The sequence below is a fragment of the Castor canadensis genome, chromosome 7 (genome assembly GCF_047511655.1).
Source record: "Castor canadensis chromosome 7, mCasCan1.hap1v2, whole genome shotgun sequence".
Classification (NCBI taxonomy): Eukaryota; Metazoa; Chordata; class Mammalia; order Rodentia; family Castoridae; genus Castor; species Castor canadensis.
The window spans coordinates 136615441-136634822 of record NC_133392.1 but is presented as its reverse complement, the minus strand read 5'-3'; the positions used below and the strand labels follow the sequence as shown (position 1 = coordinate 136634822).

General features: G+C 39.0%; 1 protein-coding gene across 4 annotated transcripts in view; it reads right to left on the bottom strand.

Annotated features, from left to right (window-relative positions):
* Positions 1–19382, bottom strand: part of Kiaa0319l (KIAA0319 like) — an 88561-nt gene that overhangs the window by 48339 nt on the left and 20840 nt on the right. For all 4 annotated transcript variants that reach the window (XM_020159632.2, XM_020159631.2, XM_020159633.2 and 1 more), the window contains one exon: positions 6984–7513. In XM_020159632.2, the coding sequence (XP_020015221.1) occupies positions 6984–7513 (530 nt within the window). The remainder of the gene's footprint in view (positions 1–6983; positions 7514–19382) is intronic.

Below are 19382 nucleotides of genomic sequence, written 5' to 3'. Positions count from 1 at the left end.
CCTTCCTATTATTGCTTATACTCTCTCTACAACAAAATTAGAGATAAGGGCAAAATAGTTTCTGCTGGGTATTGAGGGGGGGAGCGGGAGGGGGTGGAGTGGGTGGTAAGGGAGGGGGTGGGGGCAGGGGGGAGAAATAAACCAAGCCTTGTATGCACATATGAATAATAAAAGAAAAATGAAAAAAAATGTCTAATAGAAATAAAATCTTCCTTAAATTAGCAGAAAAAAAAAAAAAAAAAAGAATCTGTTAATGGGTTCACACTGAAATTCTCGTTACCTCTTGCTTCATAAATGCTATGACTGAGTATTTATGTCCCCCTCCCAAGTTCATATGTGGAAATCCTAACTCCCAAAAAGATGGTATTAGGAGATTATGACTTTGGAGATGATTGGTACCCTTATAAAACAGGACTGAGGGAGTCTGTATCTTCCACCATCTGAATCTGTCCATCTTTTCCACCATATAGAAAATACTATCTATGAAGAACCTCTAGCCAGGCGTCTGTGGCTCAGGCCTGTAATCCTAGCTACTCAGGAGGCAGAAATCAGGAAGAACATAGTTAAAAGCCAGCCAAGGCAAACAGTTTACAAGACCCTATCTCGAAAAAAACCTTCACAGAAAAAGGGCTGGCAGAGTGGCTCAAGGTGTAGGCCCTGAGTTCAAACCCCAGTACTGCAAATTAAAAACAAAACAAAACAAAACAAAATCCTCACCAGACACCAAATACACTGAGGTCTTCAGTTTCAACTTTCTGGCCTCCAGAACTATGACAAATAAATTTCTGTTGCTTATAAGCCACCTAGTTTATAGTATTTTTTATAGCAGACCAAATGGACTAAAACAGTAAGTCAGCTTGCAAAATAACTAACATAATTTCTTTTCTTTTTTGATGGAACTGGGGTTGGAACTCTGGGCCTCACGCCTATGACCTGAGCCACTCCGCCAGCCCACAAACACAATTTCAAACTCATTATAGATATGTAAAAAGCAGGTAAATGAATTAAAGAATCAGAACTCTCAGGCGATTAGGAAAAAGCAGGCCGTTATTAGAGGGAAAAAAAATAAGGAAAAGGTGTTGTGGTTCAAAAAGCAGTATTTTTGAAAAGGGAAAATTACAATTGCAGGGATTTCTGTCATGTCCTTATACAACAAACAAATGGGCCTCACAGTTTTTCTTATAACACAGTAAGCCACTCGTGGTAACATTAAAATGGTAGGGAGGGACTTAGTACTTTTTGTTGTTTTAGAGAGAGCACTTTGCTGCTACCTTTGCTGGGCTGGCCTCAAGTTCCCAATCCTCCTGCCTCTAGCGTATCAAACAGCTAGGATTACAGGTATACAAACACCACACCCACCATTATGCTAGTGAATATATGTACAAACAGTCTAAGTCATAACTCACTGAGAGGATAAGAAACCCACAAAAATTATCAAAGCCAGAGGTCTGGAAGGGGGCCTGGGGCAAAAAAAATTTTTTAGTAAAGGGTTTTAGCTTGTCTGTCAGATAACTGAGAATCTGGGAAAAACCAGGTCCTGAGAAGTTCCAATTTTTTCAGGAAGTAATAACCAGAAGAATAAATGAACTCTGGACTACAATTTCACAAGCCTAAAAGATTTAGAGGAAATTTTAAAACAAAGTTAAAAGCAAGCAAGGAAGGAAAAAAAAAAAAAAACACTCTGAAAAACAAAAACATGAAGGGAAACAAAACTGCCTGCAAAGGCTGTCCTTGGTTATATAAGTTGTTCTCTGTCACTGCCCACACTCCATGCCTTATCTTCTGATAAAAGGTAAGCTCAGGCCTTACAAGGAGTCGGCACAAGAGCGCTCAGTGAAAAAAGGCAGCAAACATGAGTGTGGTGTGTTCATGTGTTCCACAGAAAGCCACTTGCTCACTAGGGATTGAAATGCAGTGATTAATGACGGGGAACTGAGAGATGATGATGGGAGAGAGAACACCTAAGTTACTAAAGCCAAACCATCCATGTAGGGCTACCTAGGTAGACCCTTCCTTCTTGGGCTCAAAGAAAGCACACCTCCTCTTTCACAAAGCAGAACTGGTAGCAATTAATTGCTCAGGGCCGAAATGCCTGTACTGTGCACATTCCAGATTCCAATTAAAAGCCTCCAGGCCCCTCTGCCAAAAATTCAGAGGTTCAAAGCATAGGAAGGGTGCTGTATTTAAACCAAGCAGGACAAGTTCCTCTCTGCAAGTGGAGAAAAGGGAACAAATGATATTCCTCTCTACTTTTAGAAATGCAGAAAGTCCACAATACCTGCTCTTGGATACAGTGTAAGTACGTATCCAAAAGAATGAAAAATGCATCCTGACAACCCAATACCTCTACAGCTCCGCAGAGGTAAGACAAGAGCAATTTATGATATAATTTCTCCCTACTTTGGATGCAGAGTTGCTTGACCTACCTCAGTGAAAACAGAATAAACTAGAAACTAGTGTTGCTAGCCAGTCATCCCTAATTAGAAGGAAAAGATCTACAGGGCATACATTTCTGTTCCTTTCCCAAATGCATTATGCAGAAATTTGAACTCTCAAAGTTTTCTGCCCAAAAAAAAAAAAAAATTCCTCCCAGTTAACAATGCACAAAGTGGTATTACCACCTCCCAGAGCTATCCATGGTCTTCAGGGTAAGACTCAAGTTCCTAAGCACAGCACATAGGGTCTACAATAACTTGTATGGATCTAAAGATTTCACCTTGCTCCATGAGATATCAAACTATATAATGCGTATGTGCAACACTACCTGCAGAAAAGGCCCACTGCTGCTCCTCAAGCTCATACTTCAAGTCCAGTATTCCTCCTCCCACATTCACCTACTCTCCATGTTAGACCACAAAGCTCTTGAAATCCTGTTCACTGACAGAAATGTATTGCCATTGTCACCACTGGTAAACAAGAAGAAAAAGAACCCTCTACCCAACACAACCTCAAGGACTTCCTTCTAACATACAAATGAATTATATAAGGCCTGAGTTTGAGTTTTCACTATCTTCCAAGAGACTGTCAGGACTAAATCTACTATATTTCCAATTTTACTGATCCATTTGTAATCTCATTGGTCATAATTATCCTGTAATGTGCTGAACCTATTTTTTTGTTCCCCTTTCCTAATACCCTTTGCAAAGCAGTACTCACACTTTTCTATAAAAACATCTCCTCTGCCAACTTGCTGCACTACACTTCAACTCTCATCATAGCTGTCATCTCCCAACTTACTCATCACTCCCCCTACACTTTATAGATGGCTTTGACATCTGGCTTTCAAAATTCCCCCTCATCCCAACTCCTGACTGAGGAATAAGAAGTCAGACACTGGATAGAATGAGATTACCCATGTTCAAGTCTTGGTTCTACCTACCATATAAACTAGTTGTGTGGCCTTGGCCATGTACCTTAACATTTCTTTCACTGAGTTGGTTCATGTCTAAAGTTGGGATAGTAGCAGTACTTCATAAAATCAACACATGTAAAGAACTCAGGATGGCACCTAACACACAGAAAGTACTCATTAAACATTAACAATTATTATCACCACCATCATTATTAAAGACTATCTCAGCATGCATATGGATAGCTCATTTAACAAGTTCTTTGAGCCTGCTGAGTTCTTTGAGCTCCTTGTCTCCGATAAACATCTCCACTCTACCCTAGCAACCCTCTTCCATAGCTGTACCTTAGATCTTGTCACTACCAGAACGTCTTCACCCCAAAATCTTAAATTCAAATATCCCATAGTCTAACCACAACTTCCTGTCCCTCCAGGACTCCATGTGCTTGCTAACCAAACTTCTCTGTTTTACCTCTGTCAGCCCCTCCTATCTTTGCCTCCCTTCATATGTTCATATATTCTCTTTCATCCATTCTTTTGAAAACAACCTTAATTTCTAGGCCACAACATCCTTCTGTACCAACCACCCCAAAAATTTCCCATCTTAGATGAGTCAAACTATCAGCCTTTTCTTGACAGGGATACAGAGAGCTACTGGGAAGTCTCACACAACTGTAAAGATCAGTGTCACTATAAGTGCATGGTCTCCATCTTTGAAACTACTCAGCAGTTTTCCTATTTCCTTACCTAGTTTGCCATCTTCTATCTTTCACAATAGCTATTTTGGACCCCTTCCATTCTCTCCAAACCTCTGATTTTTCCTGCCTCTTGGCCACTTAATTCTGCTTCCAGTTTCCATAAATGATTTAGCACACTTTGAAAAAAAAACAGTAAAGAGATTACTAAAAAAACCTATAAACTCACTTTAGCTTCATCCCACCCAAACCCTCCTTCTCACAATGAAGGAGGCATCCTGCTTAAGACTAACCTTATGCTTTGTGCTCTGTATTCTAATCCCTGCCCTAGAAGACAGTTCTCAAAGTGTGGTCCCTGGATCAGGAGCACTGGCACTGTTCAGGAACTTGTTGGAAAAGCAAATTCTCAGACCCCACTCCAAACCTACTAAGTCAGAAACTCTGGAGGTGGGGCCCAGTAATCTATTTATAACAAGGCCTCCAAGTGAGTCTGTTTCAAGTTAAAGTTTATCCCCTTTCCTGAATCCTTAGTTTCCTCGGATAGTGCAGTAGTTCTCTAGCCTGAAGAGTTTCCTACTTTATTGTATCATGTACATTTTGTCTTTTTCCGATCTATTTACCAAGCAGCAGTATATCTGATTACAGCTATTCCCCTTGCCTGTGTTTCCCTTCCCATGGTTTAAGTAACCTGTGGTCACTGTGATCCAAAGATATTACATGGAAAATTCCAGAAAAAAGCAATTCATAAGTTTTAAGTCACATGCACCATTATGAGTAGTATGATGAAATCTCAAACCATCCCACTTCATCCTGCCTGGGACATGAAGCATCACCTTGCCCAGTGTATCCATATACTATCCACCTATTAGTTACGAATAGCCATTTTCGTTTATCAGATTGGCTATCTCGGTTTTCTATGTAATCCTTATTGTACTTAATAATGGCCCCAAAGTACAAGAGATGCTAGCACTTCAGATATGCCAAAGAAAAGTCATAAAATGCTTCCTTTTAAGTGAAAAGGTGAAAGTTCTCAATTTAATAAAGAAAAAAACCTTATGCTGAGGTTGCTAAGAATGCAACATAGCATATACAGGTTCCCATGTAGTATGTATAGGGAACTATTCCCAGCTTCAAGCATCCACCGGAGGTCTTGGAATGTATGGATAAGGGAGAGCTGCTGTGTGTCACTTCCTGCTTAAAACTCTTTCCACTGATCTTAAGAGAACAACCACATCTTAAGAAGGCTCTGTTTGCCCAACAAGACTAGTTTCTCTCAATTTCCTGATCTAGCGTACCTATCAAACTTTGACACTAATATTCTCTTTGCCTTCTTTATTTCTTTTTCTCACTCTTTCATCCAATCTCAGCTTAAACTTTCTTTCTTTAGGGTGGCCTAATCTTATACCTTAGTGGGGGGTTCCTGTCAGAATCTTTCATGTCCTTATCCTCTCATAACCCAAATCAAGCACATAATTAATTATTAGAAATGTAATGTATAAGCTCTACTTGGATAGTAATCACATATATCTTATGTGACTTAAGTCACACTAAGACTTAAGTCTTAAGTTTCTAGTGCCTAGCTCAGTATAATATTTGCACATAGTAAAATGCACAAGAAATACTTGCTGACAGGACCTTAAACTGTGTAGTATACTAAATGTACTACAGCTCTGTACACAATGCTTTTTACTCCCTTTAGCCCCAGTGACATCCTATATATTCTTCAAGAAATGTTGATATCCCTGTCAAGTCGTACCTGAACACACACACTGCCTGCCTGATCTTTGTGTTATTATACGGTATGCATAAATCTATTAATGCAACAACTATACATTATTGTAAATACTTAGCCTCATGTCTCAATTCCACTAGATTGTAAACTCCCTAAGGGCATGGACAATGTCTTATTCACCCTTGTATTTCCAGTGCTTAGAAAAGTACCTGACATTGATAGTTTCCATAAATGTTTATGGGCATATTAAATTAAGACTAGTATTCTCTAATATTGTACTGAAAGGTTTTTTTTCTTAATAGTAAATCTGGATTCTAATTCTAGTTATACTGTTCATTAGCTGCATGATCCCAGGCAAATTGCCTAACCTCTTTGGCCTCAGTTTCCTCACTAGTAAAACAGAGCTAATAATAACTACTTGAAAATATTGCTATGAAAATTAAGCAAAATGACATAGTACAATGATTAGCACACATAGTGCCTGGCATGTAATAGCCTCCCCACTCTGGCTTCAACTTAACAGAGACAACTAGGACAAAACAAATACAAAAATAAGTCAGTAATCAAAGGAGACTGAGCAGAGAGTGAGTCATTCCTTTTAATCATTTGCCCAGGAAGATCAACAATGAAGAATCATAATAAGCAGAATAAACACTACTGGTGGTATGTCCCTTGGTATATACAACTTGGTGAGAATTCACCCTAGAAAACTCTTGACTAATGGCCACATCTGGTTTCCCAGCCCAGTAGGTCAGATCTTAGTCTGCAGTACCAGGCATAGTTAATTCAAACTGGAATAGAAACTACCTCATAAGGAATGTGTTTACAGGCAGGAGATGGAGGAGGAGACTTGACTGCAACCACATCAATCAACTGTTTTGCAATCTGGCAGAAAACACTGCAGAACTGGTGGTGGAGACTAACACCCACACAACCGCACTTACCTGTAGCCAAGAACCAGCTTAGACTAGCTAATGAACAGCTTTTTTCTTTTACCAAAACAATGGTCAGTGTTACCTGCATGAAGTAACACTTCTAAAGTTAAATTGTTATACATCTGGGCAGCATAAACATCTAAGACACCAAGCAGCTTTATACACACATTTCACCCCATGAGCACTGCCTATAAGCATCAGCTTTATTGCTCATGTGTGGAAGTAGAAGAACAGATTTAAATTTCTCTGCCCCTTATTCATAACATGCTTACCTCTGGAGTACCACCTGTACTTAGAGCACTGAGATCCTTGGAGTCATTCACTGGAGAATTCTGTGTCACTACAAGTGGAACTACTTCTTCACTGAGACTACCTCTCTTCTGACGTTTCCTGATTAAGCTCTGCTGGTCACTGAGAGATACAGCAGATCTGAGTGAAGCTCTCGGTGTGCTCTGCCTCCTCCAAGGTGCCCTGCTCCAACCTAGTCCCAGAAGATATGGTACATCATCTTCAGGTAGAAAGCCCAAATCAAGTGCAGTTTGGACTTTTTTAAAAAATACCACCATGGAATTGAGAGTGCCTGTCCTAAAAAGCTGGCAGCTCTGGGGCATGCTGCAGTCTGCTTGACGGCACAGCCCATCTAACCACCAAAGGGCATGGCAGGTAGAGTCCTGGCAGCAGGCAGCCCAGCATGACTGGAAAGTGGGGGTTCCTTTAAGAAGCTGGAGGTGATCTTCTGCCCCAATTTTCAGGCCAAATCCAAATTGTGTCTTCCCCTGGTGGCACCTGCTCGTACTGGCATCTAAAAACAAAGAATGAAAACATTTTAATATGAAGTAAAACATTTTTTAAAAAGTAAGTTGTAGGCTTTGGCTTAGAAATCCCCAGGAGGTGAGAGTCAGGAATCTGAGGCTACTATGTCTTGATCTGCCTTCAAGATACTGTCCCTTCCCTCAGCTCCTCGGGGCCCCATGAACCAGGCCTCAGCCTTTCCAGCTAACCACTTCCCATGAACACTACTCTGATGTCAACCTATAACCAAAGGAGTTGGGGGTCAATGTCTGGTGACCGGCTCTTCTCAGCCCCCTCACTCAGGGTGCTCCCAGGAGGCACCATCCTATCTGTTGCCATCAGTCCCTTCCAGAGCCCACCTGCCCGGCCCACCCACCTACTCTACCCTATCACATCCTGTTCTGCCCCATCTTGGGGTGCTCTGCTCAGGGATGGATTGGCAGAGCTGCATCCCACCTCCCTGGTAAGTAGAGACTCAAGAAACCTCTGGGGTCCATTCTGGTTGTGTGACTCCAGGAGTGCACATGGGTCCCTTGGATGTCTGAACAGAAGGAATGGAAGGGGAGGCCACACCCCTGCAGTCTCCCTCTGCCCCACCCCACCTTGCACTGCAGGCTCCTAAATCAGCAGATTAAGCATTTTATAAATTGTACTTTAAATACATGTTTTAAACTTGTCAAAAAAATGAAGCAAAAAGGACAATACTGTTCCATAAAGAGCCCTGAACATCAACATTGAGGCTATTTTAAAGACAGGATTTTAAGAGGGTGAGAAAACTGCCTGGTGAGTGGGACAATGCTTTTTGGTCCAGTATATTTTAGCTTGTGGGAGAACTGTTCCACATTCATCAGTGGTTCCCCTTCTCAGTGAGTTCCTGCCACATAAAGCCTTTACACAGAATTCCAGTTAATGAAACAGAAAAGGAAAAAAAACTATTCTAGTGGGAGTACATGAGGCTGATGGGAACACAGCTCCAAAACTTGACCTTCCACTTACCTCCAAGGTACACATCAGGGACAATGTGAAGACTACGGGATCAGAAACACAGCTACCTGAATAGCTACATTTTTTCCCACTGAACTGAAAGCAACACAAACTGAATATTCTTGATTTCATGTGGGTTATAGATTCATCCACTTTCTAACCAATCATTTGTCAAAGTTGGGTGCTTTTGCAGATCGTGGTATCAGGTGGAGCAGAAATAAGGATTACCAAAACTTTTGATCATGAGAGGGATTCTCCAAGAAGGAACTTCTGAATGGCAGCCATGTCATGGTAAGAAATAAAGGAAAAGAAGTACAATAGTGACCTACTCTGGATAAACTAGATGGTTCACAATTCTAGATAATTTTTTTCATGGATAAATTCTGAGTTGTTGAACTATTTCAAGCATGGAATTGGTTTTCCTGTACATTTTCACCTGTTTTCTCAGGTGAAGTAATGTCAAAATATGTTCTAAATGAAAGTTGTTATAAATTCATTTTTAAAGTTGTATAGGTGTCTGTAACCACTGTAGTCAAAAGAATTGGACCAGAGAGAGGTAAGAGAGGCATCCCAGGCACAAAATTCAAGAAGGTGTTCATGCTCAGATTCACATGAGTTCAAGCTGAGTTTCCAAAATCTTGACAGGAGTGTCTCTTTAAAAATGTTTGGATGCCTCTCTTTCCTCACCCTAGTCTTGGCCCTGGAGTTTTAGCATAGAAAACATATTTGAGTTTGGCTCCAGTGGCTCATGCCTGCAATCCTAGCTATTCAGGAGGCAGAAGTCAGGAAGATCACAGTTCAAAGCCAGCCTGGGCAAATAGTTCACGAAACCCTATCTCAAAAAAACCCAACTCAAAAAAGGGCTAGTGATGTGGCTCAAGGTGAAGGCCCTGAGTTCAAACCCCAATACCACAAAAAAAAAAGAAAACATATTTGAATTATAGGCAGAAAACATACAATAGAACAACAGCATTGAAGATAATTATGTCTGCATGCACATCTAACTTAAAAAGGGCTCTAACTAAAGCAACACCTGATAGCCAAAACCAACCTGACTTCCACAAAATACTTTCTAAATATCAAACAGACTAAATGTGGACACTAATCAACTGGGAAATAAAAGGAAGATAACAGCAGGCTTCTAGACTATTGAATCAGAAGCACTATGTATGGAAGCCAGCCTGCCATTATTCTCTAAAAGAAATGAGAAGTACTTTGGCACCAACCTAACATCAGACAAGGTGATTTAGAAGATCAGAGAAAACAGAACTTCCTTAAGAAAAGATGGATAAACAACAACCAAGAAAAAAAAAATGAAGCTACCAAAAGCTACAGAAATACCCTTCATTTCCTTATCCATCTTCCCTCACAGTTGCCAATGGCATGAATCTTAGTAATAACTGAGTATAAGACTTTTGTTGGAAACAATAAAGTTAAATCAGTAACTACTGTCAATTACCTTTATATCAACTTTCTCTCATTCTTCTCAGAACAATCCTCTCATATTTAACATAGTGAAGAGGTAAACTTGATGAAAATAACTTGTACTTTTCTATAAGCTACTATTTTATTTACTTTTTTAATGCACTGTGACTTCCACCTCTGGGCTTGAAGGATGCTTTTCTTTTGCTCTCCCACTATGAGTGACTAAAAAACGAGACAAAATATTTGAAGCAACTATTTTTGAACACTGGACAACAAGCAGTACATGTTTGTGATCCCTGGAAGAAAGGAAACAAACCAGGTGAACCCTAAAATCACTTTGACTTTTCACTGGAGGCAAGCTCCAGACTGTAGCCCAGTCAAAAAGAATCCATGCAAACATGGTGGTCCTTGAGGAGATGAGCATTCAGGATGGCTGAAACAACCAGAATTTTTTTTTTTTTTTTACCAAAGTACCAGAAAGGAGGAAGCTACACAGAAAAATAATTCCAAAAATCTGGATACTGGTACCCTTCAGTCTTTGGCTGAGAACTAATTTACATAAGTACAGATTGAAACTGCATAAGGGAAATTAGAAAATATTTTGAACCAAATGAAAATGAAAATACATTATACCAGAATTTGTGAGATGCAGTTAAAGCAATGCTTAGAGAAACATTCATGGCTTTAAAATGTTTACTTCAGACAACAAAAAGTCTACAATTGATGATTTAGAGACACACAGAGAAAATGTCATGTGATGACAGAGGCAAAGGCTGGAGTGATACTACAAGCTGCAGAATACCAAAGACTGATAGTGACTACCAGAAGCCAGGAAGAGGCTTATACTCAGAATCTCAGAAGGAACCAATCATAATGACACCTTGATTTTGGATTTCTAGCCTCCAGAACTATTGACTTTCACAAGATGCTCTACCTGTGCCTGGAAGAACAATTCAGGAGATAGATGGCTCCAAAACTACCAAGAGCCTAGCTCTAAAGCTCACTGACACTTGGGGATGTGGCTGTGACCTATGCCCACACTGAAGGGAGACACCGGATGCTACTCAGCAGGCTCTGTACAGGGATATGATGCTGGAAAGCTGAGGAAATCTGGTGGCCATGAGCATCCTTCTTTTGAACCAAAACTAATCAATCATTCAACTGCAGTAAGGGAAGATTCCTGCATGGAGTTGTGAGAAGATCCATTAGGTGCACATGCAGTCCAAGAACAATGGTTTGAAGTAAAGATGTCAGCCTTAAAGCAAAATACTTCTGAATGAAGATAGCAAACAAATGTTATGATGGAAGAGGCCTGGACTGGAAGGGCAGAAGTTCCACAAGGGAAGCAGCACTATAAATGCAAGCCATGTGGGAAAGTCTTTAAATATAACTCCTTTATATATATATCGAGATACAGAAAAATCATATTGGTGAGAAAACCATAAATGTAAAGACTGTGGGACAATCTTTAGGTACAACTTATCCTGCTAACCATCTCTTTTAAGTCATCATAAATCCACATAGGGAAGCTACTGTATACAGGTATTGGATGTAAGAAATTCTTCACAGTACTCAACTCATCAATCATCAGAGAATTCACTCTACAGAGAAACCTCATAAATGCAATGAATGTGAAAAGGCTTTCAGAAAGAACTCTGTCCTTTTAAAATCATCAGAGAATTCATAAGTCAAAAACCCTAAGAATGTCATGATTGGGAGAGCCATTGTTCAGAAGACAGTCCTGACTCATTGAGAGGATACATGGTGGAGAGAAGCCTTTTAAATATATGAAATGTGGGAAAGTTTCCAGGGATAACTCAACTGTATTGGGCCATCTGAAAATCCATCCTGGTTAGAAACCAGATCAGCATAATAAATGTAGAAAAGCCTTCAGAAAGAGCTCAACTTTTATTAGTCATCAAAGAATACATGCAGAAGAGAAACCCTATCACCACTATAAATGTGGAAACTCTTTCAGGGGTAGCTCATTCTTTGTTGGATGTCAAAAAGTTCAGCATAGAAATAACCCCATCAATTGTGATGGCTGTAGGAGACCATAAGGAAGAGCTCAGTCCTTACTGAAGAGCAGGAAATTCATGCTGGAGAAAAACACTATCACTCTAAAAATGTGGGAAAGCCTTCAGGCACAGCACAATCCTTGTTGAACACTGGAGAATCCATACCTTACAAATATAATCAATGTAGAAGGTTTTTCCCCAAAGATCAGCCCTGAAACAATATAAGAAAACACATGGGCTGGAGATATGGCTTAAGTGATAGAACACCTGCCTAATAAGCACAAGGCCCTGAGTTTGGATGTGAGGGCCATCTGGCTGTGACATCTGTCACCCCATTGATCACCAGGGTTGATTCAGCTGATCTGGCTGGCTAAGCAGGTGTCCCCTTCCTCCCTCACTCCATGTGCGTTCCCCCCAAAGCTGCACGCTCGGTTGAAGAGGACGACCATCCCCGATAGAGAAGGACTGTTCTTCTGTCAAGGGTATGAGAAGCTGCGCTCCCTTGCTAGAACCTCCAAACAAGCTCTCAAGGCCCTGAGTTCAACCCCCAGTACTGCCCCTATCCCCCAAAAAAGATAAAAAGAAAATTCACAACAAAGAGTCATCAAATATAGTTATTGTGGTAAGCAATGCAAAAGTAATAAACATTCCTTCTGACCAACAAAAAAGGAGCTATCCAATAAATTACACATTTAATGAAAATATTCTCTGCACCTCTATCCTGGAAATCTTTTTATATGTGAGGATGTTCATTGTAGAATAGTTTGTACTGGTGAAACATCTTAAGACCACAGATGATTATCAGTGTGTAAATAGTTATTATAGAATATAATGTAGCAATTGAAGAGAAAGAGCTAGAACTCTATATACAATCACAGAAATATCCCGATGATATTTTGTTAAGTTAAAAAAGCAAGTTGCACATAATCTGTACATGTTATGGTCTTATGGTTTTTAAAGTGAAGCTATTTTTGTTTGAATGCATGTATTACATGTAAAAAAAAGACTAACCTTTAATAGTAAAAAAAAAAAAAAAGGTGTGAACTATGCTTTCATCATAAAAATTTGACAAAGAAGGGTAAATTAAGAGTAATCAATGAGCCTGGCACCAGAGGCCCACGCCTATAATCCTAGCTATTCAGGAGGATCATTCAAAGCCAGCCCACACATAAAAGTTTGTGAGATCCTATCTCAAAAAAAGGGCTGGTGGAGTGGCTCAAGGTGTAGGCTCTGAGTTCAAGCCCCATTACCACAAAAAAAAGAAAAAGAAAGAAAAAAAGAAAAAATAGTAATCAGTGAAGCAGAAAGCAAACAAAAAAAAAAAAGAAAATCAATAAAAACAAAATCTGAGTATTGAAAAGATCAATAAAACTAAGAACGCTCTAGTTAGACTGATCACATGGAGAAAAAAGTATAGTCACAAAATATCAATAACAGAAATAAAAAAGGATAGAGTCAAAAGAGGGGTCACAAACTTTGCTCAGGGATCAACTTGGGCTGCTAGCTCTAATCTTATTTATATTTTTATTAGAATATATTGATTGTACAAGATAATGGGTTCCATTACAACATTTTCGTATATGCATATAACACACTTTGATCATATTCACCTTTACTACCCTCACTTATCTCCTTGCTGTTTTTGGAAATAAAGTTTTATTAGAAAAGAGTCGCATTCACTTATGTATGTATTATTGATGGCTGCTTTTGCTCTACCATGGCAAAGTTCAGTAGTTGCAACAAAGACCATAAGGCCTAAAATACTTAGTATTTGACTTTTTAAGAAAAAGTTTGCCACACTCTAGCTTAAGAAAATATACCTTTGTTTGACTTACTATTTACAACTGAGTAGAGCTGAAATTTAGATGTTAATTTATAGATTAGTAAATCACAAATGACTCCCTTTTTTGGATACATAAATCATTTCTATACTGTATAAAATATAATCTCAAAGGTTTTGGTTTGTAAAATATTAATGTTTCATACTTAACTTACAAACTTATTTTGCCATTCTTTTCCTGAGTGATCACCTAAATCTGTGTTCCTCAAAAGCAACTTTATCAGCCAGGTGCCCCAGGGGCTCACACTTATAATCCTAGCTACTCAGGAGGCAGAGATCAGGAGCATCATGGTTCAAATGCCAGCCCAGGCAAATAGTTCACAAGACCCTATCCCTTAAAATACCATCACAAAAAAGAGCTGGTGAAGTGGCTCAGGTGTAGGCCCTAAGTTCAAGCTCCAGTACTGCAACAAAGAAAAAAAGCAGCTTTATCATCCTCTGACAGTCTCATTCATGAGTTAAATAAATTTCTAATACATATTCCTGCTGTATTTTTGAGACAGATGCCTTTAGCCTTTTGAAATTTATATACTCTGGCTGGGGGTGTGGTTCAATAGGTAGAGCACCTGTCTAGCAAGCACAAGGTCCTGAGTTCAAACCCAGTACTACCACCAAAAAAAAAAAAAAAAAGTATGATTTGCTAGGGATGTGCCTCAAGTGATGGAGCATCTGCCTAGCAAGCAAGTATAAGGCCAAGTTCAAACCCCAGCATTCCCAAAATAAGTAAGTAAATGAAATTTATATACTCTGAAACATACTAGAGGTTCACATTCACTTAGAGGGGCCATAAAACATAAGAGAATTACCAAATATCAGGGCAAAAGTAGGATTTTAAAAAGGTATTTAATTTAATTCCCATCTGGAGTTAGGGTATTCTCTAAAACAACTCCAAGTATTTTCAAGCCTTTATAATTTCCTTCTACAATTAAGAACCCATTAAAAATACAGGCAATTCTTTGTATAGTCTATGATATCAGTTTTTTCTAGGGGAATGAGTTAGTAAATTATGGCCTATGGACTTGATGCCAACACACACATTTAAAGGGTCATTATAGACTGTTGCAAGATGGAAAACTATTTATAAGAGTAAAAAGGCTAAACATAAAAGTACATACATAGTCAAATTCCCTGAGGAAGTGATAACTAACCTGGAACCCAAGGGGTGAGAAGGAAATAAAGCAAAGGAGATGGGGAGGTGAAAATTAGAACAACCAAGCAAAGGCCTAGAGGCTTAAAAAAAAACATGACAAGAATTTTAAGTGATTTGATATGGTAAAATACCTATTTTTCCCCATATAATTTCAAAATCCATGCCATAGCTTCAATAATTACCTACACTCTCATTGCTCTCGAATGTAATTCCTATTTCCAGCCTATATTACTCCTGCTGTCTTTTGGTGACAATACAAAACATGATAGCTCTTTTTCTGCCTATTATATAAAGCAGAACTACAAAAAGAACCACCTAAAAAGTATAGACCTTGATAATGTGATCCTTGGGTGACCTTCATGAACCTAAAACTGTGACCTTAAAATTTCCAAGTGACATGGCCAGACCATTCTCCCTGGACCCATTTCTTCATGCACTTCAGACTCTGATCTATATATTCAAGCTACATGAGCCTTCTTTCCATTTCTAAAAAGAACTCTTGCTCTCTTCTCCCCCATAGTTACTAAAACCATGAACATGGATGAGGTTATTTGACAAGGAGAAGAGATCTTTAGGACTCATCTCTCTCTCCCTCGTTACCCAGCTTGGATTCTACAGGCCATCACTGTCATCTCTCCTGTACCAAGATTGTCAACTACTTCCCCAACTGCCTGGGAAAATGGCAGTCATGGATGAATATAACTGTCCTGAGAAAACTGGGGAGAAAAAAGTCCCCTTCTACACAGATCACCCTATTCTCATCAGGGCTTTCTGGACATCCTGCATGTTCCTCGCTTCATTTCCCACAGTAGTCACTTTAAATCACCTCCATTCTTTTAAAAATCTAGGCAGAAACCCTTACTTCTCAGCTCTCTGTTGTCCTTATCTCCTTATTCATTCATCCATTCAACAAATATTACTGAGCACCTGTTTCATGACAGGCATTACTTTGTTGGGGCTTACAATAGAGATGGGGAAAACAGAGATGAAATAGATACAATAATAAATGTAGGACTACAAACTAACATAAATGCTCTGAAGAAAAATTCAATCTTTACCAAATAAAGGTAGCTAAACTTGGAATTTATTGTAGAGACACACTAGCACTATGAGATGTATAACAAAAATATTCACTTATGTATATAGATTGAAACAGAAAAATACTGGAAGCAACTTACACATCCACTCATTGAAAAATGTTTAAATAAATTATATAAGATCCATGCAGCTGCAGGGATGAATAAGGCCCTCTATATGGTTCTGATATGGAATGATATTCAGGATATGTTATTTGAAACAGAAAGGTACAGAACAGTGTGAGTAGTATGCTGTAATTTGTGTGGGCTAAGTGAATATAGCATATATGGTATATGTACACATATGCCTTTTTAGAAGAACAATCAAAAAATTGGCATGGTTGCTCTTAGGAAGTGAAACTTGGTGGCTAGAAGACTGAAATAGACTTGTTTATTCACTAAATACCTTTTTATACCTTTAGAACTTATATAATTTACATGTATTATCTTTTGAAAATAAATTTTTAAAAGTAAAGTAAAATTTTCAATGGCTTCCTAGAGCGCTCAGAAGGAAAATTAAAATCCTTAACAAATGACTAGGGGTGTAGCTCAATGATAGATCACTTGTGTAGCATGCACAAGAAACTCGGTTCGATCCCTAGCACTAACAAAAAAACAAAATCCTTAATATAACCTAAAAAGATTTTTGCATGTCTGGACTCTGTCACCACCTTTTATCATGTTCTCTCTCCTTCTCTGTGTTCCAACCCACAAGCCTCCTTCCATTCTTTAAATGGTCCCTCACCTCACTAGGCCTTTACACATGAAGCTCCCTCTACAGAACTCCCTTGACCCCCTTTTCCATTGAGTTTACTGCTCATATGAGGTCTCAGCTCAACCATCATTTCCACAAAGAGGCCTCCATTTGTTCAGCACTTTTTCTGCTCACTACACTGTAAACTTCTGGACCCTATGTGGTATTTTCTTCTTGTTCTTTGCTTTTATTCCCTTTCATCACTGTAGCTCAATTTCTAGCATAGGGCTTGACATATTATATTGTAGATGCTCAAAAATCATTTTAAATGAATGTATAAATAAATGCATGCATGTATATGCATGGTTAAAGTATTGAAAGAATTCTTTTTTATGTTTCTATGTGCATGACTATGCACAGCACCAATAACTATATAAATGGAAAAACCAAGTGTGTCAGAAAAAAAAAAGAATTAATGAACAAAAAAACTGTCAGGAAAGCAAGTACCCAGGTGTAGGATGGCTTGTACTGAAAGCATTCAAGTCAATGACAGAACTTTGAAAGGAATGAGGCCCATATGCCACAATAAATAAAGGAGGTAACTGGTTGGTAGATGACTAATGATTTAAGGGCAGAAAGTGGTAAAACTTCAGAGTCAAGCCTTTTGCATGAAAATGGAGGAGTAACATTTAAGAAATGATGGTGGACCAACAAATGGATTAAGAAAATGTGGTATCTATACACAATGGAATTTTATGCAGCCATGAAGAAGAACAAAATGTTATCATTCGCTGGTAAATGGATGGAATTGGAGAACATCATTCTGAGTGAGGTTAGCCTGGCCCAAAAGACCAAAAATCGTATGTTCTCCCTCATATGTGGACATTAGATCAAGGGCAAACACAACAATGGGATTGGACTTTGAGCACATGATAAAAGCGAGAGCACACAAGGGAGGGGTGAGGATAGGTAAGACACCTAAGAAATTAGCTAGCATTTGTTGCCCTTAACGCAGAGAAACTAAAGTAGATACCTTAAAAGCAACTGAGTCCGACAGGAAAAGGAGACCAGGAACTAGAGAAAAGGTGAGATCAAAAAGAATTAACCTAGAAGGTAACACCCATGCACAGGAAATTAATGTGAGTCAACTCCCTGTATAGCTATCCTTATCTCAATCAGCAAAAACCCTTGTTCCTTCCTATTATGGCTTATACTCTCTCTACAACAAAATTAGAAATAAGGGCAAAATAGTTTCTGCTGGGTATTGAGGGGTAGGGGGGAGAGGGAGGGGGTGGGGGCAGAGGGGAGAAATGACCCAAGCCTTGTATGCACATATGAATAATAACATAAAATAAATAAAAAAAAGAAATGATGGTGGGAACAATAAGGGGATCACCCCTACCTCTGAATTCAGAGGTACATAGGATATGAGAGAATAAACAGCCACCTTCTGCAGGCTAGAAGGAAAAAGTCTTTCTCCAAGAGAAAGCCAGTCTCAGAACTTTGTATTTAATGACTTATCTAACAAGTCTGAAGATAAATGGGTTTTATTGATTCAATGGATTTTTGTCACAGTTTAAAGGGTGGGAGAGGAGGGATGGCAAGTACCAATGAGTCAAAAAGCACAGTTATATAGGAATGTCAAATCAGACTCACACAAATCATAATGGTTCTAGTGCTTTACAGCAAGAAAAAGAAAGATGGAAAAATATGAGGAACTGATGACAGGATGGCTGCCTATTTGTCCTTGGTACAAAATGGCAAAAGCTTTGAGGAATGTCTTATCAATGGAATTTGGAGGAAACAGATTTAGACTCAGAGGAAAATGATCAGGGGGACCTATGGGGATTTTAAGTTCAAAAGGAAAACAACACAAAACTCTATCCCCTGGTTACTGCTAGCAGCATGGTAAAATCCAAACATTTCAGAAATAAGGAGATAATAGCTGGAAAATGGGGAACTGTAAAATTGATTTGTCCGACAAAAGCCTTCCTTTGCTTCCCTGAACAATGTCAGGTAAGCTACACAACAAACTGGATATAAAAGAGAAAGACTTCATAATCCAAACACCATTCATGTTTTCTGAGGTGACCTGGAAGCCTCTGTCAGACTTCACCCATTACTTGAAGCCACAGAAAGCATGTTCAATGAGGGAAGGAAGAATCTAGAGAGTCATAATGGATAACTCTCCCTACTTCACTGTACCTCTTGATTGCTTGCTGCATTCTTAAAATTATTACTAAAGCTTAGTAATGAGTAACATCTCTGATCCAAGTGAGTTTTATCTGACAGTTAAATCCTTTGTCTTATCTCAAAGGAACAGAACATGGGAGAAGGTAGATAATCAGAAGCATTTGTATCTTTGACAGTGACAGGAGTAAAAAAATAGGAGAAGGAAGCTGGGTGGTACACACCTATAATCCCAGCACTTGGGAGGTGGGAGCAGGAAGATTTTAATTTCAAACCCAGCTTGGGCTACATAGCGTGTTCCTGGCCAGCCAGGCAACAGTAGGAAAATCCTGTCTCAAAAAAACAATAATGACAGCAATTACCAAAAGAAATGTCTACCACATTGCTAAGAAAATAAAGGGAAGAGGTACTCTGATCTCTCAGCTCACATGTTCGGTTAATGGGTTTTTTACTGAGTTTTTCTTGGCTTTGTTTTGTTTTGTTTCTGATGGTACTGGATTTA